Below are 21,685 nucleotides of genomic sequence, written 5' to 3'. Positions count from 1 at the left end.
AGCAACTATTAAATATTAAGAGTCAGCTGAATTGGTAGAAACCAGACTCGATTACTCAATTATAAAATAAAAGATAAAATACTTAAATCTATGATTCATTATCCGTGACACTCTTCTCGCCTCACGAGCCCTATTTGATTATTTGTACTTGTTCAGTTTATGCACCAAAAAACCAAAAATAAAATAAAACATAACATAGAGGAAATGTATAGGATAGACTGTTCACATTGCAAAAAAATTGAATTAATTTCTGATTTAATTCAATTAAATCAATTCAATTAATCGATCAATTATCAAATTAATTTCAATCAATTATTCAAGATAATTTTAAAAGAATTTTAATTTTTAATTAATTTAATTTGATAACTGAATTAATCAAAATTTTAATCAAATTATAATAAAAATTCAAATACAAAACAAGAAATACATAAATCAAATCATTTTATTTTATAAGTTATTGTAATTTTTAATTTAGTATTTTAATATTTGAATACTTTAGTAAATAATTTTATTTAATTTTATTCAATTATAAAAAATTTAAAATTTAAAACATAATTTAATTTAAATATATTTTAGTAGTAAATTAAAAAATTAATTGAATTAATCAAATTAAATGCCAATCAATTAAATTTTTAAAATAAAAAAATTCTATTCAATTAATAAAAATAATTTAATTTAATTAATTCTATTTTGAATATTTCGATATAAAATTAAAAGAATTAACCAAATAAAAACCGTCAATGAGACGAGAAAAAAAAAAAAACAAATTAGATTTTTTATTCCCTTGGGATATTCTAAAATTTTTAAATGATTTTTATACAAAACTAATTTTTGGTATAACCTCAAGAACCCAGAATTAAATCCGAATGCTACCTTAATTGTGCAGTGTTACAAGCCCTAAATATTGCTTCAGGTAACTTCCATACATAGAAGCCGCATGATGCTTTCACCGTTTGCCCGGGCTACCTGTTCTCGTCAAGGTGCAGAAACTGAGCAACGACACCAATGGAATCCAACCAGAAAATCCAAATTTACACTCAAGTCTTCCATTTCAACCTAGACCAGAGCTAGTCCCAGATACAGACCTCATCAGTGGATGATTAAGAGTGGGTGGAGCATTCCCTGGGGAGTTGAACATGACATTAGGAGGTGCTGATGCAGATGCCTGCACGGCCGAAAGGGGCAACCTTGAACCCACGGGAGACATTGGTTAGCGTGAAATGAATGGCATATGGGGATGTACTGGTTGGTTGCTGGCATATCCAGATATGCTTGGCTGTACATGTTGCCTATTGTTGCCAATGTTATTGTTAACCATGGAAGAAGCAACCGCAGGTAGACTCATTTGTGAAGTGACTCCTGCAGGTCTAAATCGAGCTGATGCAATGCGAGCCCTCTCAGCAGCAAACCTTTGCCTTGCTTTCTCCACTTGTTCACATTCTTTCACGAGTAAGGTTTCCACTTCTGCAAACTGCTTGAGCTTCAGCTCCAACCTCTTCAACTGAGATACAGATTGAAAACAAGTTTATCTACAATACAAATGAAAGGAATGACAAAATATCATGTTTTGGAAGTCCCAAGAGTAAGAATTTTCAATAGAAGCTCCAAATATCTAATTGTTGCATCTTCATCCACCACAATCACCAGAAGTCCGTGGAAGAAACTTTAAAACAATGATAGAAGGTAACTTGGGATGCAAAAGGGGCACTGGCATCTTAATATAAAGCTTCGATACTCTTTGGTAGCCTGTGGTTTCTGAAAGCATGCAGGAACAGAAAACACATAGTTTGCAAAATTTATCAATATCCAAGCCAGGGACTCCTAATTTATCCAGGGTGTAACAGATATGTGAATCAATAGCTAAAGAAACATGTAAACTTGAACTTAAAAGCTGCATCCATAGAAGATTTTAAGGGTCAAGAACAACCTTTACGACCAAGTTTTGAAGCAGATCCCGAAAGCTGTAGAACTTCTCAATGAATATTTCAAATTTAAGACATATCTAAGTTTATAGTTTCAAAAAACAAAGGCATGCACCTTTGGCTTTTCTTTTGTTCCATTTTCCAGGTTAAATAACAAAGGCATACAGTTAATGAAACAGGATAAGTCCTCTTGGTCCTGGTTTCAAGTCTTTAAAGGAGGTCAACTCTCTTTTCAGCCAACAATTGCTCAGCATATTGCCAGGAATATATGACTGAAAAAGCAGATGCACATGCACATGAAAAGAAATAGGAAAATACCTGATGATTTATGATATTAGCTGATAGCCTTTGAATTTCTCTTTCCTCATGATCTGCAAACAGTTTTGCCTTCATAGCTGCAGCTGCAAGGCCGGTTTTGGCGGCAGCTTTTACCTTTTCAGCAGATAGTGTATGACCCTCTGCCTCGTTTTGACCAAATGAACTGTGTATTGCAGAGTTCTCTGAAATTTATGCACAAAATAATTCAAAATACATAAAACTAATAAGGGAGAGAAAAGGAATTAAAATATAGTGAAAATAGTGAAAGTTAAACTTATGGCCTACCTTTTTTGTGAACGGAACCATGAAAACCACCTTCTCTACTATGTACACTCTCCATGTTCATCCTTCACAGTTCAAAATGGATCTTAATTAGCAAATTAACATGTGGAACTTTGATTAAAAAACTTTAGGTGGTCCAATCCCATCAAAGCAATGAAATGCTCAAATATTTAATTCATATAATCTTCATGAGTTGGATAGAAGCTTTTATATGCGCATTAAAGTGACACTAAAGAGGAAACTCATATTAATAGCATTGAAAGTTTTGGAATCACAAGGATATACACTAACCTATTACCATGCCCTGAACCTTCCTTATGTATGTCTTCAGCCAATGCTGCCAAGGATGAGTGGGCACAGACTGCAGCAACTCTTGGTCCAACAGCAAAGGCCAGAAAAGCAACCTAGAATATTATCCACAAGTTTGACCCATGAATGAAAAAAGGTAGCAATAAAATGAGATGCATCTTTATTTGAATCTTCATCACTATCTCTTGGGAAAAAAGTTCACCTATAGCATAGAACTCATTAATGATGAAATGAAATTTTCAAAAATAAAGGTGCCAAATTTGGGAAATTTTCAAATTTTAATCACCATTTACAATTTTTTCATCCCAACTACCTGCTGCAGTAAGGAAATGATCTTTAAACGTGACTTCATTATGACACCAAAAAAAATTGTGTCTTAATACTAATCATAATTCCACTATTTATCTGACCAAAAAAGACAAAAGGATAATTCCAATATTAGCAGCATTTCCATCTTCCCTATTTCTCTTGTGCCAAAAGATGGATGCTACAATATCAGCAGAGTACATTAAAGTGTCATTATGTAATGAACTTAAATTTGAGGGCATTAGCACAGAAATAAACAATAACTGTTTCAATGCTCACGCCCTGCAGTGATGTATTCATAATTATAAATCTCAAGCTACTAATAAAATAGTGAAAGAGTAATTAGGTGTCTGAATAAACTAGTCACATACCATAGCCATAACTGGATTCCCAGTATTTGCAAAAGGAAGCCTGCTTTCAGAATCAGCATCTCGAAGGGTGGGCCCTAAAAAGCAGGCAAAAATTAGATAAAAGATTTACATACATAACATCTTAGTTTCTACGCAGGATAGAGACCCTAAGTAAATAAGAAACCTGGTAGACTCCCATTCATGTTTGAGTGCAATCTTTGGCCATCTCCTTTAGAAACAATCACTAACTTGGGCATGCTTGGAATTTCTACATTTTCCAATATGCCATCCTCCATGGGTAGACGCAGAAAATGAAGTATGCATTGTGCTTTAGACTTAGTGCCAACATGCTCAGCTATTTCATTCCAGTTCTCATTGTAAATTTCCATTGCCTCAAGCAGCAGTAGTGTTTCCTGATCACTCCAACTTTCTCCATCTAGGTCGCCATAATCTTCTGTTGAATATACCCTAACAAAATCTATGCTTAAATGACCAGGAACAAGTCTCCCATCATGGAAGCAATCAGAGCACAATAGCGTGTCAACCTGTCAATTAGCCAATAATAGAAACAAATGAGCACAATTAACATCAAGATTTAGGTAAATCAACATCTTGAAAGATAGTTTACAAATTCCCCCAGCACTCTATGTTCATGTACAACCACAACATTTCAGAGTCAAGCAATAGCACTTTAGACTTAGCTCCACTCAAAAGTACTTCTCAAAATTTATTGCTTTTACACTGGAATCAAACCAATGATCTCTTCATGATTCAATTTTCTGAATACTTTTAAGCAAGTAATCATGTTGAGATATTTTCTAACTGATATGCATGATTTGAATGTCTGACATTTAAGCCTTATTGCCACCATCAGTTATTACATCCAAAATACACCCCAAAGTAACCTAAACCACTCAATGAAACAGTTAATAGATGCTCAGAAACCAAATCAAGTCAAGCCAAGCACTCTTTTTTTCTCTCTAACTCAGCTTTCTAAACCACATCTTAAAGTGAACTACAATTAGTTACTACAAACAAGTGCAAGCTTTAGCAAGAAACTTTCTTCTCTATAAATGAGGATAGAAATCTATTGTTGTTCCTTTCTTGACCACCAAAATCAAATATAAAAGTAACTAGTACCCTCACAGCAAAAAAGAAATATAGACTCTCAGCAACTTTCATTTCATATAGATTAAAGCAATAGTGGATTAAAGTACCTAGTTCCTTTCTGTTGATGAATATAAACAGACAGGACAGCATTTGAAAAATGTAAGAACAAAAAGTCACAGTGTTTCTAACATTATGGAACCGCATCTAGAGATGGAATCACCAAGTTAATTACAAAAGAAAAAAAAAAAACACACTATAGCAATCTCCAATAGAAAAATTCCTCAAAACTGAAGTGTAATGTTTTATTAACCAATTTACATTGTTGAAGGTATTTGCACGTGCTACTGATTTTAAAAATATATATATTGTCAGATGATGAATCAAGATGACAGCTTTGAGCTCCAACCTCAAAGATGGGTGTGAGCTAGGCAGTCAACATGCTGACATATTGAAGCCTGCCCAAAATCCTAAACCAAAAGGGTTTTCTCTGAGTACATCTAGAAAGGTATTAATTATTTCCCAAAACCCAAAAGTAAAAGAGCAGTAATAAAATACCAAGGAACCCATCCCCTCATAAATGCTAATGATGATTCTGTTTCATATCATATATGCCTGAGTGTTTGGTACATACTAAATGGCCCAAATTCAATTTGTTTTCTGTAGTTGATTAAATTTTTAAGTTAAAAATTGTACACACACAGCAAGAAATTGGTTGGATGAATAATGGAAAGAAGAAGGATTATTAAGGCTTAGCATGAAAGAAATAAAAATTAACAGAGGAATAAAAAGCACATGCCTCCTTCTGTGACTGATAATATGAAGTGGGAATAGGCTGAGAACAAGAACTGCAATTGTTTTCAGATAAGCGCTCTCGTATTCTGTTGTCCAAGTCAGAGAAATCATCATCATGACATGACAATGATGAATAAACATCAGCTGCCCTAAGCCTACATTTTGGCTTATCAAATTTTATCAAGCTATCGATAGACTTTAATGCGGCTGATGGCACATGAACCTCACCCTTTGGATCCTCCCTTGAGTAGGAGCCCCCAGTCCATGTCTCGTGACTTGATGCAGCTGCACAATAATTGATAATTCCCCAATGATCAAGAAACCGAACAATTCGAACTAAATCCTCATTACTGATACCACCTATTAACCCCTGGCAATCAGAAACTGTAATTCTCTTCTCTGGATTATCCATGTACTTGACAACAATGTGATTTCTACATTCCATATATTTTTCCGGCATATGTTCCGGTGATTTTCCAGAGAAAAAATGTGGCACAACTTGTCTTTCTAGTCGATGCACGGTGGCCGGTGAAAACCACTCTGCTTGCAAGGGAATCCCACAAACACAACCAAATATTAAAACACATCTAAGAAGATAAGTAATTGCAGAAAGAAAGGGTGCAAGATAAGCTCAGAGCTTAACAAAAAGAAATGTGTGGTAATATCTTGTTTGTACTCTTTAAGCGACAGATATAAAATGAAACTCATATCAAGTAAACAGAACCAACCCAACTGCAATTTTGTTAACTTTTGTTTTAGTTTAGATTGTATTTCTCATCTGAACCAAATTAAGACCTCTCATAGACTCCAATTAAACACAGGTTTATCCTAGGTACTAACCGAGTCACATAAAGATCGATACAAAGTTCCCCAATCAAATACAGAAAGGAACTCAAGTATATACTTTCCCACCAGACTTCTCCACCAGTGCATCTTAATATAAAAGCTAAGAAAAAAAGAACATTGAGTATCACCAAAAATATTACAAGGGTGAGTTCACTCAGAGCAGTCCACAAAAGTTAAATCTTTCAAACACTTCAATCCTACTAATAGCAACAGTATTTAAAGAGAGTATTTCCATGTAACACTAAGAAATATAGAAAGAAGTTCAAATTTTAAGAAAACACCGTAGAAATATCTAAATGCAGCTTAGTCAATTAACATAAATAAGCTCAATCTAGTTATATCTTTCATTTATCAGAAACTCGTGAAATTAAACATGTTGTCCTTCGAAACTTAAGAGTTATTTACAGATTATTCCTATAGTTCGCCCTAGACAGACTCAAAACTGAAACCAAGCAAAAATTTAGAGTATAGAGATATTAAAAAGAGAGCGAAACCGAACCTGAATGCATTGGCAGGACATGAACCCGACTCCCTAACCTCTTAACAACGCCACGCCCCTCCATTATCGCAGGAGGGGTAATCACATACTTCTCCGGATTGGGAGTATCCACCGAAACCGCCTGTAACTGCCCGTGTGAAACATTCTCCAAAACCGGCAGCGCCACCTGCTGGTGCTCCTTGCTATCCCCAACCAAACCCGCCCGTTCAGCCTCCACGATCGCCATTACGGAATCGTGAGGACAGTTCATCGTCCGCTTAACCACGACGGGGAACTCCGATATGCGAACTCCACCATCAGCCAAGGCCTTACTCTCGCTAGACCCCGCTAAGGACGGATCAGTTAAGGCTCCAGCAGCAGCATCGTCCCCGGAGTTCTCACCGTGGTTGTCGAGGTCCTCGTTGTTGTTTTCTTCTTCTTCGTCTTCCTCCGGAACGACGTCGTATTCTTCTTGGAGATGTTTGGCTCTTCGCTCTCGGTTCCGCCGCTTCCATCGACCTCGACGATCTGTTAGAATGAAAAAGAAAGAATTAATTTAATTTTAATTAAAAAAAAAAGACATTGGTATTTTGGTAAATTTAAAAGAATTACAATTGGAGGAGGGAAAATGGAAAAAAAGGGAGAGATTGCCTGAAGGAGAAGCTGGCATTGGTTTGATTTCTAAAAGAGGAATTTAGAGAGAGAAAGTGAAATGCGGAGAAATTGTGGGGTCGAATTGTCGGAACGGAAGAAAAGGGTAGTAGTAGTAGTAGTAGTAGTAGTAGTAGACGGACAGTGTGAGAGAGAAAGAAGAGAATAGGGATTTTCTCTTTTTTTTTTTCTCTGTTTCTTTCTCGCTCTGCGTCCTTCGACTACCAGCAGCTGAGCGCTTTTCGTTTGGGGTTTTGGCGAAACAGCTGTTGTTTTAGCTGACTAGGATTTTTTTTTCTTTTATTATTATTATTATTATTATTATTATTTTAAAATTTTTGGATTCAAATATAAGTTTTTTATATACAAATAATTTGTAGAGTTTTTTAATTTGCATATATTTTTAATTTTTTATTATTTATATTTTAATATTATTTTATTTTAATTAAATGATAAAATGATTATTTTATAGAGTTAAGAAAAGGTAAAATTATTATTTTATAATGTTAGATATGTGTCAAAATATAATTTTTTTAGGAATTTTTAAATAAATTTTCTTTAGAAATTTAAAAGATAAAATGGTTATTTTATAATGTTAAAAAGGATAAAATAATTATTTTACAGTGCAGGACAGAGTTGTAATATAATCCCTTGGGAATTCTAAAATTTATAAATCCAGTTTTTTATTTTAATTTTTTTAATTTTTTATCACTTACATTTTAAATTATTTTATTTTAATTCAAAAAGTAAAATAATCATTTTAGAATATTAAAGGGGTCAAATGATCATTTTATAATATTAAATAGGTATCACATTACAATCCTTTGAGATTTTTTTTAATTTTATTATTATTATTATTATTATTATTATTATTATAAAGATGAATCTACTTAAATTAATATAATTTTTTTTATTTTTTACTTTTAGATCTATAGGAAAAAATTATTTTATTTCAATATAAGAACGTAACATTATTAATCTTAATCATGATCAATAACTTGCAAATAAAGTTGCCTTAATGGCAGAACTCTCTTAATTAAAGACAACTCAATAAATGGGCTGTCCATTCATTGCCACGTTTCGATTAAGTTTTTTTGTTGGTTTTGGTTTTCCTCTTTCTATTTTTATTTTTTTATTTTATTTTATTTTATTTTTGTTTTTATTTGTTCTATTTATTTTAGTTTTTATTTATTGATTTGTTTATTTTCATTTACATACATATTTAATTTTTTAGATTAAATAATATTTTAATCATTTGACAACATAAAAAAATAAAATATTAGTTTGATCAATAAATTTATAAATTTTTATTATTATATTTATTTATTTGTATCATACAAATTTTATAAAATTTTAAAAATAAATGAAAATTATTTTGATGATCAAACTTTTTAAAAAAAATTGCAAGCTGAGATTTTAAAATTTATTAAAAATGTTTAAAATATTTTTAAAATATTCTAATAAAAAGATTTTTAATTTAATTTTTAATAGAATAATTAGTAAAATATAAAGGTTGGTAAAATCAAAAAAAAAATAAAAAAATGTTAGGTTTTTCATAAATAAAAAAGTGAAATAAGTTTCTTGGGTTTGAAAATCATGGTGTGTTAGGCTTTAATTGGAAGGGACACGATGAGTTGGACTTTCATTGGATCAGAAAAAGAAATAGAGATGTTTGTTTGATATGTATTTGTAATTAGGTATATTTTTTATAAGTTTTGAATTTTTATTATTTATTATCTATAATAAAATAAAAATTAATATATAAAAAAATATAATAATAATGACAAATATAAGTATAAAAACATAAAATAAAAAATTAAGTTGTTGTTTGTTTTCCTTTCTTTTTGTTTTAAATATTTTTACAAAAAAATATAATTTATAATAAATCAAAAAATCATACATTTGATTAAATAATTAATAAAAATATAATACTCATGATATAGTATGAAAAATTAACAAAAAATAATAATCACAATATATGAAATAGTATATATGTATTCTAATTTTAATATTTTTATAATAGTTTTTGTTTTACTTGTTATTACTTTTATATTCAAAATAATAAAAATTTTTCACCAAAAAAATCCACCCAGCAAAGCGTAAGCTAATTCTAGTTTTTATTAAATTTATATGTCATATTTGATATGTAATATTATAATACGATAAAATAATATAATATTATAAATATAATTTGATTAAATAATATCATCTTATTTTATATTTAATATATGCATAGATTATGATAAAATAATTTATTTATTTATCAAAATTATTTTTTTCAAAATTTATATAATTTAAATTATTAATATAATTTTTAAGGATATAATCGAATATATAAATTTAATCTCATTAGTTAAAAATAATCTTCTCTACTTGAAAAAGATTGAATAATTTTATACCAAGAGAATAGTAATGCTCCTTACAATTTTTATCCTTCTATTTAGATACAAATCAAACATTAAATAAAATAATTATCATCTTATCCTATCACTAATACTATACATCATATATGATCATAAATTATGAAGACTATTGTAACAAGAGAAATTTTTTTTATTAATGTTTGTTTTAAATATTGTCAATAAATTTTTATTTATTATATTATGACATATTTTTATTTATTATATTAATTTATTAAAATTTTTAAATATACGTATGTGACAACCTTCAACATGTCATCAGAGTTTATTTTCACTAATATATTAAACAATTTTCTATTTAATCAATATTTTCTTATTATATATTTGTTTCTCATACTAACCTTTTACTCTTAATGAAATAAAAACTAATATTAATTATAAAAATAATAATCAAGCATTACAGTAGTAAAGTATTTTGGGTTTTATACTCTTCCCAATATGTTAAAAATTGACATTGGCATCATGTTACACGATGCAATATAATGCATATTATGGTTAAGTATCAACTTGGTAGGTCCAGGCTTTTTTTTTTTTCATGATTTTGACCTATATAATGCATCATATATTTTTTTTTTCAAAATTTTCAATTTGTTGTTTATTAAATTAAATGAAGGAGTTGGGGGGAAGAGAATCTAAAAAAAAAAAAAAAAACTTACTTTTTAGAAGAGTTTTAAATTTTAAAAATGATTTGTCGGAGGAAATTAAATTTATTAACTTTCTTATTTTATTAAAGTTTATTAATTCTAAATTAAAATTTAACAGTGTATTTTGTACCATGAAGGATGATTTTCTTTAGATATATTAAAAGAAAAATTGATGCACTCTCTATGAAAAATTGATATACATTGTTTTATTAATATAAAATAGTATATTTTGTACATTTTAATAAATCACAATTTGGCATTTTATCAAAGAAAGTGATAAATTTAATTATTTTTTCTACGAAATACCTCCCTCAAACACCTTCGCAACGGTCTCACCTCATTCACTCCACTTCTTCCAAATCCGCTGCCAAGCTAGTCCTCCTCGACTTTCTCAATTTGGGCATTTCCTCGAAGATTGATTCCGCGGTTTACTCACTAGAAAGTTGAAATGATTTTATAATGTGAGAGACTTGAGCAAGGCACTAAGTGTGCATTTGGATTCAAAAGCAACTGCGTTTTTCAAGAAAATTTGTGCCAATCGAAATCTATATAGTACTTGAATAACAAAGTTTCAATGTAGTTTATATATTTTCACTGGACCGCGGCAATGGATGGGGACCGGACTTTAAAAGTCCAGTGAAAAAAAATTTTCACTTATTATAAAGATTGTTAATAACATATCAAATAATATTTTAATTTTTTATAAAAATATAATATATACTAATATCAATTATTTTGATATATTATTTCAATTTTTTTAATTTAATATAAATATATTTATAAATACGTATAAATTTGTATATTATAATACTATTAATAATTTGTAAAATAAATATATAATATCTTCAAAAATCAAATAAACAAATTTAAAAATATAAAAAATAATATCATAAATTTTTCATGATATTTTTAAACATTTAATCTGATCATATAATGTTTAAATAAGTATTTTTATGTAAATATTAAAATAAAAACAAATAAATGAAAAAATTTAACCAAAATTTTATGATTGTTAAATTTTATAAATGAAGTATAATTGCTTTATCGAAAGATATTGCATAGTTATAAATTTTTGTTTTAAAAAATAAAGTATAAAATTATAAACTTTGACTTGAAAAAATAAAGTATAAAAGAAAATCAATTATAATAAAAAATAAAGAAATTCAACTTTTAATGGTTATTTTTTCAATTAATTTTATTTTTATTGGGTTAAAAATAGTTAAACAACAAAAGACAAGTTAAAAATTATAAAATATATTTCACATTCACGTATCGATCGAAACATATTAATCCATCAAAATTCATCAAAATTAACCAAAACCAATGAAAATAACAAGTATTATTCGATATGAAAAATCATCCTAAGTGTTCAGTATTTTGATATAACTGGAGTGTATCAGTCAGAATGGTCAGTGCCGAAACAAAATTAACAATTATGCTCATTATAGCTTTCTTTCCGTTTTACCTCTTTTTATTTTGTTATCTTTTTATTTTTTTAAATTAATTATTTAAAATAATAAATGAATTTTATATATTCATTATATAAATAAATATGTAATTTAATAATTATCATTAAATATTTATTTTTATATAAAAATAAATGCAAATATTTTTAATTAATAAAAAAATTATTATAGTAAATTTTAATATAATGTCTTTAATGATAATTTTTTTATTACAATACTTTACCTCACCATCACCGCTGTTTTGTTATCCAAACACATATTCTATCAGTGATTCTAATTTCATCACTAAAATATCTAATCTCACTGCTATAGTAATTACTCTCATTGCCACTATTATTTTTAATTTTACCAGAACTAATCTTACTGTCTATCCAAATAATCCTTAAAAAGAAAGATTAGTTTAAAATTTTTATGCTTAATTATTGACCATTGAATTTTTAGAATTTTGTTCTCTCGCTCTTTTCACATTTGCAATGCTAGGCTTAACATTACTTGGTTTATAAAATTATGTTAACTTTTTAGGTGAGATAGTATCTAAAAAGAGATGAATTGAATTTTTTCAAATTCTTTCGAAACAATAGTTTAAAAATAATTGAATGAAAAATTATAATTAATATCAAAATATGATGCAAATGACAACAATTGATATATCTTGAAGTAAATATAATCAACAATGAAAATAAATAGATAAAGATGCAAAAATTAAACATAAAGATTTATAGAGGTTCAATTATTCTTCACAAGACACTTACGTCCTCTTTTCTTGGTTGTCCACATCATGGCTCCAATTTACTAATATTGAATTAAAACTACAACCCTATCTTTTTTTCTTTAAGGCTTAAGATAGAAATTTTTACCCTTTATAGTATTTTATCCAATCTCACTACAAAATTTTCAAGAGGATATCTCACCTCTTACTCTCTTTCCCCTTTTTATATCAAAGATAATTTTGCAAATAATAGAATAACCTCTCTAAGACTAAGTGTTTGCTAAGTTTAAGTATAACAAATGATAATTTAATAACAAATATGATTTAGATATAATAAATATAAGGATATAGACTTTAAAGCTCTAAAACTCTTGATTTCTTTAAAAAAATAAATATATGACTTGTTTCATACTACTATCTTGTTTCATCAGTTTCGTAGTGTATTGAAATGCCTAATTTATAGAGGAAAATAGAAAAATAACCATTGAGAATGCTTGGGAAATGAAAAACCATGTTTTCCTCATTTAAAACTAATTATTAGAGCTTGTTTTGGTCGAATGGATCGATTGGTTTTTGAATTTCACTTAATTTTTTATCTTTATAGCTGAGGGGATCAATTGGTCTTGGCACCCGATTGATTGGGTCAGCCAGATTTTGTATTCTTAGTGATTTTGGATAAGCAGTGCTATTGGTAGTCTCTTATTTTGCATTTTACTTACTTATTTGAATATTAAGTTATATAACTCCAAATCAAGAATTGATTAAAGATTTAAAAACAAAACTTAAGGAGTTTTCTATTCATATAAAATTTATCATCTAATTCAATGTAAAAAAAATTATAGTGAATTTTTAAAACTATCCATTGTGTAGTTTTTAAATAACTGTATAGTCTTTAGTAAAAATTAAAATTTTTTTTTAAATTTGAATTTGAATTTTGTTTGATCAATTAGAAAATAGACTCAAATAGCTTTTCAACCATATAAAATTTAAATATTAAAACTTTGTGAATTAAAATAAAAAAATAAAATAAGTTAAATGTTGGAAAACTTTATTCTTACAAAAAAACTTTATTATTACAAAACAACTTTATTAAGTTAATCTATTTCTTAAAACTAATATTATCAAAATTTTATAGAGACCAAGATAAATAAGTTTATTTTAAAAACAACAATTAGACTTTCATTTAAGCTCAAATAAATAATATTTAAAAATAGTTTTGATTTGAGAAATACGAAAACAAAGAAAAGTTTGTTTACACTTTGAAAAACATATTATTTATTTAGTATAAAAATAATAAAATTTAAGAATATGTATTAGATAAACCTTTTTCAAAATCTCAATCAACCTATTTAATTTAATGTTTTGTTATTTCAAAATAAGGATCAATTCAAGACTAACAAATTATCTTTAAAAATTATTATTTATCAAATTTAAAATTTAAATTCTAATACTTGATAAACTTTTTTTTAAAAGACCTAAACTGCTTCAAATACGAAATCAATAATAAAAAGGTATAAATATTTGGGTACAAAATCAATAGTGAAAAATACAAAAACCAAATTGTAAATTTTATCAATTTATTGATCTTGGTTTTTAATTTAAACTTTCATTTAAATAAAAATTTACATAAAAAAAAAAACTCTGATTAGTTTTTCTTTTGCATTCCAAATGAGTTGACTTAATTAAGTTGTCAAACCATTCAAAAGTATATGAATAGCTATGACAATAATACATGCTTTGTTGTTTTAAAGTAAATGAAAATGATATATCCACTTATTTATAAGGGTTAAATATAAAAATGGTTCTTGAATTATACAAATTTTGTTAGTTTAGTATTTTAAAAAAAAATTTATAGTTTGATATTCTAACTTTCATTCCATCATTTACTTTACTACGTAAAACTAAAGTTATTAGTCAACTTATTGACATGGCATTAACGTCTAATAAAATACTAATATATGTAAAAAAAAAAATGTAGTTAGTACTACATTATCAATGCCACTCCAGCATTAAAAGAAATAATTTTAAAAATTCTAAAAATTTTTTTAAAAATTTTAAAATATTCAAAATTTTTTAAAAATTTTGAATTTTTTTTAAAAAATCTAAAATATTTTAAAACTTATAAAAAATTACAAATTTGAAATATTTTGAAAAATAAAAAAATTAAGGAAATTTAAAAAATTCAAAAAATTTCAAATTTGTAAAAAAAAAAGCCAAAATATTTCAAAAATATAAAAAAATTCAACAAAATGAAAATTTTAATAAAAATAAAATTTTCATAAACTTAAAAAAAAATCACAAATCTTAAAAATATTTAAAATAAAAAAGTCTAAAATTATTGAAAATAATCTAAAAAGTTTTTAAAACTTGTAACAAAAATTTTAAAGATTTAGAAATTTTTTCATTTTTTAATCCTACAATATATATTTTTATATTTTTTTAAAATTTTCAAAATTTTTTTTTGCATTTTTTTTAATTTTTATGAAATTTTAAAATGTTTTATTTTCATAATCTTATAAAAATTTTAAAATGTTTCAAAAATTTTAAATTATTTACATTTTCAAAAGTTTTTAAAAATTTTCAAAATTTTTTTAAAAATTTCATATTCTTTCAATAATTTATATACACATATATATATTTAACTTTCAAATATTTTCAAAAAATTTAGATTTTTTTTAAAATTTTAGTTTTTTAAGTTTTTGTATTTTTTAAAAAATTTAAAAAATATATAATTTTTATTAAAATTTTCAAATTTTGAACTTTTTAGATTTTTTTTATTAATTTTTCATATTTTTGAATTTGAAAATATCATAATTTTCATAAATTTTAAAAATATTTCTTATTTTTTAATTTTTGGATAATTATTAGAAATTTTAAATTTTTTTAGAACTTTTGAAATTTTTTTTTAGAATTTTTAAAAATTTTTTTAAAAACTTTTTATATTGATATAATATTAGTGATACGACGTTGATTGAGTTTTTTAGGATATATTAATATTTTATTAGATATTTATGTCATGTTAGCATTAAAAATTAACAGCGTTAATTCGAGATATCAAGATAATAACGAAATGAAAGTTGAAGTATTAATTTGATAATTTTATTATTTTATATACCAAATTAAAAAAAGTATATAATTCAAAGGTAATATTTAACCCTATTTGTAAAGAAAATCACTTAATAGGGTTTAGGTGTTAATGTGAACTAAATTTGGTGATTAGATTCATGTGAACTTTTGACTTTATAACCAAATATGTTTGTTAGGGAACTGATTTGGTCTGATCAGCAAACTTGATTCAATAGTAAAGTCTAGAAATCAAGAAAACAAATAGAAAGATCCAACATTTTTATTAGGTAGGCTGAAGAGAGGGATAAAAAGTTAATATTTTGTCAACAAAAGTTAATTAAATTAATAAAAATTTAATATTTTACCCTTAAAATAAATTATTTATAAATTCAATATAAATTAGCTAATTTTTCTTCCTCTAAATTTTTATAGGAAAAAGTGTAATATCCTCGTAATAAGCTAGTCCATTAAATTCAGCCCATTTGCCGGCAACTGAACCAGCCCATTAAATTCAGCCTTTTTATAACTTTTATTTTTTTTATTTATTTCTTTTAAAAACCAGAAGTGCAGAGCTCGGAGCTCTGGAAGCTGGAGTGACCTCCAAGCCATATTACAGTCTTCTTCTTCCCCTTTTAAACTTATTTTTGCTAAAACAAAATCAGTTTCTCGCGGAATTAATTTAAATTACGAAAACCCTAACTTCTCCGATGTCGGTACGTCATTTTTCTTTTCTAATTCTCTTTTTTCTTTTCATTTTTGAAACCCTAATTCTTCGAAGCTTAGTAAAAGATTTTTTTTTTTTTTGGGTGGATAATGATGCAGATCTTCGAGTACAATGGGAGTGCCCTAGTAGCCATGGTAGGCAAGAACTGCTTCGCCATCGCAAGCGATCGGAGACTCGGAGTTCAACTCCAAACAATCGCCACCGATTTTCAGAGGATTTCTAAAATCCACGACCGCCTCTTTTTCGGTCTCTCTGGCCTTGCTACCGATGCTCAAACCTTGTACCCTTTTCTTCCCTTAACTTTTTTCCCCAAAAAAATATTATACGTTTTATCCTAATATTTGGGTTTTTTTTTTTTTTTTTTTTAAATTGAAGGTATCAAAGGCTCGTCTTTCGGCACAAGTTGTATCAACTAAGAGAAGAGAGGGACATGAAACCCGAGACTTTTGCTAACCTTGTTTCTGCTCTTCTTTACGAGAAAAGGTTTGTTCAAAATCCCCAATTACTCACTTTTGGCTTAGTTTAATTAATTACTTAGATTTTTCTTTTTAAACAATTGAGCTTAGCTTTTAAAATTAATGGAAGAAATGGAGAGCTTTAGTTTTGTTTTATGCTGCCAAATACTAACTCTTGATTAGTTCCGCATTAGGATTAGAAAAAGTACCATGAGAGAAATTGATTTCTTAAGGATAGCGGTGATTAAGATAGTAGGAGTAGTCTAGAAGTGGTAAAATGAGATTTGTTTTTGCTATATAGTGCTTTTGAATAAAGATCTTTCTTTTTAAATATATGAAGTTCGGGGAGGATAAATTCATGATGTTCATGTCAAGGAAAAAGCCTTACATATGTCATTGAAGGGAAATGACCCACTTATCTTATGATAAGAAACTCAGCATCAAATATATTCTTTGGCTGCCATTTTCATAATTTCAGGTTTGGTCCATACTTCTGCCAACCGGTAATTGCTGGATTGGGAGATGAAGACAAGCCCTTCATTTGCACCATGGATTCCATTGGAGCCAAGTAAGTTGATTTCATTCTCTTGTAATTTTTGAAACAAAAAAGCTGGAAGTTGTCTTAGTTGCCTAGAATATTCTTTTTTTTTTTTTATACTTATGCTGTAGTGTTTACCTAACCAAGAAGCTGGTTCTTGTAAAATAAATGTGCGTACCTTTTCCTTTGGTAAATATAAGCTCTGCTGTTCAAAACTTTGTTTCATATCTTAATCAAGAGCTGAAGAGAGAAGAACTTTTACTTTATGATAGCAGATTTCCTAGAGACCTGTGACATCTAAGAGAGAAAACCAGAAACTCTAAAACTGTTTAGTAAAAGAATCCACCCACTATTATTCCAAAACCAGAAATTTGAGCACTTTTTAGTAAAATAACCTTCAATTGTTCAAAACCAGTAATTTGGTACTGATCAATAAAAGAATCCCATTATTGTTCCAACTTTGTCATTGACAACTCATTACAAGCATGATCCTTGATGCTTGACAAACTAGGGTCTTGGGATCTCAAAAAATAATTGCATGATGTTAGCAAAATTAAGAGCAACACCCCCTTTGCATTTTTTACTTCATCTTCTTTCATGCATGATAAATCGGAAGAAAACATCCCTAGCCACCAACTCTATATGGTTAATTTCCTTCTATATAACATTTTCTTTTTTCTTTTATATATATTGATGTGAATACCTTTAAGAAATATAAATCTTAAAAACGTTGTGTGTTTCTTTGGTTTTCAAGGAAACATAAAATGTATATATTCATATTGATTGCATTAAAAAGAAAAATTCTGAAAGCTTGGTGGTCAATGGCTCTTTAAAATGGAATAGCTATTGGGTTTAACTTTTACAGACCACCATGTATTCATGGATAGCTGTTACCCTCTTCTCTTTTTCTGACTTTGAAATTGCTAGAATTGGAGGACAGGTGCGGTTACCCTTCCTGAAATAGCAATAACTTAACAAGCAGAAGAAATATCGAAGTTATTTAGTAGTTGTGACTTAAGTTTTGGATACAGGTAGCATTTATATCAGTCTTTGCAATTTACTTGTGATGCCATCAAAATTTTAAAAGGATAATATCTGGCATGATTTTTTAACATCGAAGGAATTCTGGATGGTATCACAATTTATCTTGTGTCATTTCCTTGTCATCTCTCTCTCTCTCTCTCAGATTTTACTATTAAATGCCTGTTAGTGTAGTCATACAATTTTTATCATATGATTACCTCGCATATTGTGTTTGTCTATATTTGGTACCAAAGAGTTGGATTATTGCCTGGCAATACTATTTTAAATCTTATGGGTTGAATGATTCTTCAAATTCTTTGTTTTGGTTACTGAAAGCCTCTTGAAGCAAATGCTGACAATATTTTGGTTGTTATGTTTTCTTTCTTTTAAATGCAGGGAGCTTGCAAAAGATTTTGTTGTAGCTGGCACTGCCTCTGAGTCCCTTTATGGTGCCTGTGAGTCAATGTTCAAGGAGGACATGGTTTGTCATTTTATTTATTTTCCTATGCTCAAATTAAAACAGATTAACATTAGTGATGAACCCTTTTAAGAAGTTTAAAATTCCTTTCCTTATGTTCTTGTAACCTAAAAGCTAAGTGCCCATTTTTGGAGTAGTCAGGTTACAGTTTACTGGGTCATAGTTAAAAAGTATTATGGTTGTTAGCTATAAATTATTCATGCCAGGAATACAATTCATACTTTATTGACTCATTGTTTTCTTCTTATTTAGGAACCTGAAGAATTGTTTGAAACTGTTTCCCAAGCTCTCCTTTCATCAGTAGATCGTGACTGTCTGAGTGGTTGGGGAGGACATGTCTATGTTGTGTAAGCATTTCCAAATGTCTTTCATATATATTCTCTTGCTGGCATTTCCTAGGGTCATATTTGTTATACGTTTGCCCAAGAGAATCTGGTTGTTTATAACCCTCGAGATCCTTCCCTTTCTCCTATAGAGAATGCAGTATTTGGTTGTTTGTCGAATGATGATATCTCTGGATGGCTAAAAACCTTAAATATTTGCAGCTGTGATAATTGGTGCCATTGTAACGTATTTGATATATTCATTTTGCAGCACACCTACTGAAGTAAAGGAAAGAATCTTGAAGGGAAGGATGGATTAAAGTGCAGCCAAAGTGTTCAGTTTATTTGTCATTCGCAAGTGCTCAAATCTGATGTAATCTGATAAATTCTGAAAAATTTGATAGACCAAGTTTTATACATTATTGGCAGCATGGTGGAATTCCGGTGCACGTGATGAGTTCAATTTGTTTTTCCTGTTGACTTCTTAGATCTGATGCATACATTATGTTGGATGAAATGGGTTGGGCTTGGGTGCTCCTCTCCCATATTTTTGATGGATGAACGGTTTTGTTTTTTTCATCTTAAAACCGACAAATATATTTTTTAGAGATAAGATATAAATTTTTTAATTGATGTAATTTATTATTTTTTTTATCATTATATAAACAAATTTAAGGGAGAAAATAAAAAAAAGAAAATACTGTTCCAAAGTCTGAGGCTTCTAACACTAGATCCGTCGACGAGTAATTGGACGTTTAAAGTTGATGTTTGATTGGATCATGGTAACAATCTATTATTAATCTCTTCATTTTCTTCTCCTTTCTCTTTTAGCCCGAAACCCATACAACTAGAAGGCCAAGACAAATACATTTGTTAGATTAATGTCAATGGACACTCGATTTCTATTTTAGCATTGATCATGTTCTTTAACCTTATGTTGTTGTTGGATCTTACTTGTATTCCAATGCAGGAGTTAATTAGAACTAGGAAGATATAGTGTGCCTTCCATACCAAGGGAACGGATTTGATTTTGGGCAATGTAATCAGTTCATTTTTCTCAGGCTTCACAGACGCCATTGGCAAACTTTTTGGCTCTTCACTCCAATTTCTTGCTGGAAAGTCCTGCAGGTAAAATCCTTTTGGTTTCTGCCTTGTATTTGATAAACAACATTACTAACACTATGGTTCAGCCTCCTAAAAAATCCAACTTTTGTTTTGAGTAGAGTAATCTTGGTTTTAGGAAGTTAAATTAATTTCCCCTTTGTTTCGATCAACATGGGATTTTATCTGTTATATAGAGAATTTGTGCACTGCCAATCTACTGAAGTTGATCATGGTGTTGGTTCTGTCGTACATTGGTAAGTTCGGATAGGATTTAGGCCCAGCTAGCCAGATTTTAGAATTTTATATCTCTAGACTAAAAAAAAAAAAAAAAATTCTTTAGAATTTTAGTCAATTGTTTCTTCAATGATGTACAATTCTATTCTTTTTTATCTGTTACACAAAATGGGTCGCTGCACAATGGTACGGGGATGCATTGCAAGCTGGTTCTCGTTTTGGGAATTTTGTTGCACTTTCTTATGTGCTATAAACTTGAAAAGAGTAAGAGGGTAAATCAACGACGTAGAAGAGTAAGGGATTGTAAGTTTGATACAAGTGAAGAATATGATGATAAAAGCTGTTTATATTGTATGTAGACATCCAATTTAATCTAGACCTGAATCAATTGAGCCGGTTCAATAGGATCAGTTAAACTTAAAGATTGAGTTTTAACTAAATAGTTATTTATTTTATTTTTGTTTTTTTTTTTTTAGATTTTATTTGTTTTTGATTAATTTTCTATTAGTTTTAAGAGATAATGATAAAGATCAAAATAATTAAAAATAATAAAAAATAAGAATGAATCCTACCGTGAATAAGGCTGGTAAAGTCATAGGTGGATTTAACTAGCATAGGATAGATTCAATATGATAATCCAGAAACCTAATAAAAAAAGAATTCGGATTAGTCACAAACTCTGTAATTAATCCCTATAAATATCTATTGATCAAAAGTAATGAGGACACAGAGGGGAAAAAATAGAAGCAAAAAAAAAAAAAAGGGTGTTTAGAAGAGTATGAGCAGTCTTAGGATTTTTAGAAATTTTTTAAAGAACTTTTGGTGTTTTTTTTCTGAAAATTTTCTTGAAATTCCAGATTTGGGCAAACTTTTTCGACGAAATTCATATTTTCTGGCCATGTTTTTTCAGTTTTTGACATTGTTTCCTAGTTTTCGATGAAATATTCAACAGAATTTCTACGTATAGAAAAGTAAAAGAAAGAAGAAGGAAGAGAAGAGAGAAAGGGGAAGGGAAATCTAAAGGGAAAACTGAAAATATTTGCCTTTTATACCATCGTAAAATGATATCGTTTGGGAGTTAAAAGAATCCAGGATCCATGCATTTTGCTAGTGGGTGATCCGACCCAATCGCAATCC

General features: G+C 28.4%; 2 protein-coding genes across 7 annotated transcripts; one reads left to right on the top strand and one right to left on the bottom strand.

The window, feature by feature from the left end:
- Window positions 1–753: 753 nt before the first annotated feature.
- On the bottom strand, window positions 754–7,640 carry LOC111298371 (SWI/SNF complex subunit SWI3C-like). 5 transcript variants are annotated; one of them, XM_089758341.1, is made up of 9 exons: window positions 7,365–7,640; window positions 6,735–7,241; window positions 5,394–5,929; window positions 3,672–4,032; window positions 3,509–3,582; window positions 2,814–2,926; window positions 2,526–2,587; window positions 2,241–2,422; window positions 754–1,529 (listed from the first exon to the last, which is right to left on the bottom strand). In XM_089758341.1, exons 1-9 carry the CDS (start codon window positions 7,381–7,383, stop codon window positions 1,434–1,436), a joined length of 1,950 nt encoding a protein of 649 aa, XP_089614467.1. In that variant the 5' UTR covers window positions 7,384–7,640; the 3' UTR covers window positions 754–1,433. The 5 variants fall into 5 exon arrangements, with proteins under 5 accessions (XP_089614467.1, XP_089614465.1, XP_022748845.1 ...); XM_089758339.1 differs by having other exon boundaries at window positions 754–1,501; window positions 7,365–7,617; XM_022893110.2 differs by having other exon boundaries at window positions 1,078–1,501; window positions 7,326–7,618.
- Window positions 7,641–16,217: 8,577 nt separating this feature from the next.
- On the top strand, window positions 16,218–19,659 carry LOC111298353 (proteasome subunit beta type-3-A). Of its 2 annotated transcripts, XM_022893102.2 has the most exons (7): window positions 16,218–16,382; window positions 16,492–16,673; window positions 16,769–16,876; window positions 17,327–17,416; window positions 18,806–18,890; window positions 19,140–19,234; window positions 19,482–19,659. In XM_022893102.2, exons 1-7 carry the CDS (start codon window positions 16,377–16,379, stop codon window positions 19,528–19,530), a joined length of 615 nt encoding a protein of 204 aa, XP_022748837.1. In that variant the 5' UTR covers window positions 16,218–16,376; the 3' UTR covers window positions 19,531–19,659. The 2 variants fall into 2 exon arrangements, with proteins under 2 accessions (XP_022748837.1, XP_022748840.1); XM_022893105.2 differs by lacking the exon at window positions 16,218–16,382 and having other exon boundaries at window positions 16,486–16,673.
- The last annotated feature ends 2,026 nt before the right edge of the window (window positions 19,660–21,685 follow it).

Source organism: Durio zibethinus, chromosome 3, assembly GCF_047325235.1.
Source record: "Durio zibethinus cultivar Kanyao isolate XHJ-2024 chromosome 3, ASM4732523v1, whole genome shotgun sequence".
Classification (NCBI taxonomy): Eukaryota; Viridiplantae; Streptophyta; class Magnoliopsida; order Malvales; family Malvaceae; genus Durio; species Durio zibethinus.
The sequence above is the reverse complement of the archived record's forward strand: the minus strand, read 5'-3'. Positions and strand labels throughout refer to the sequence as shown.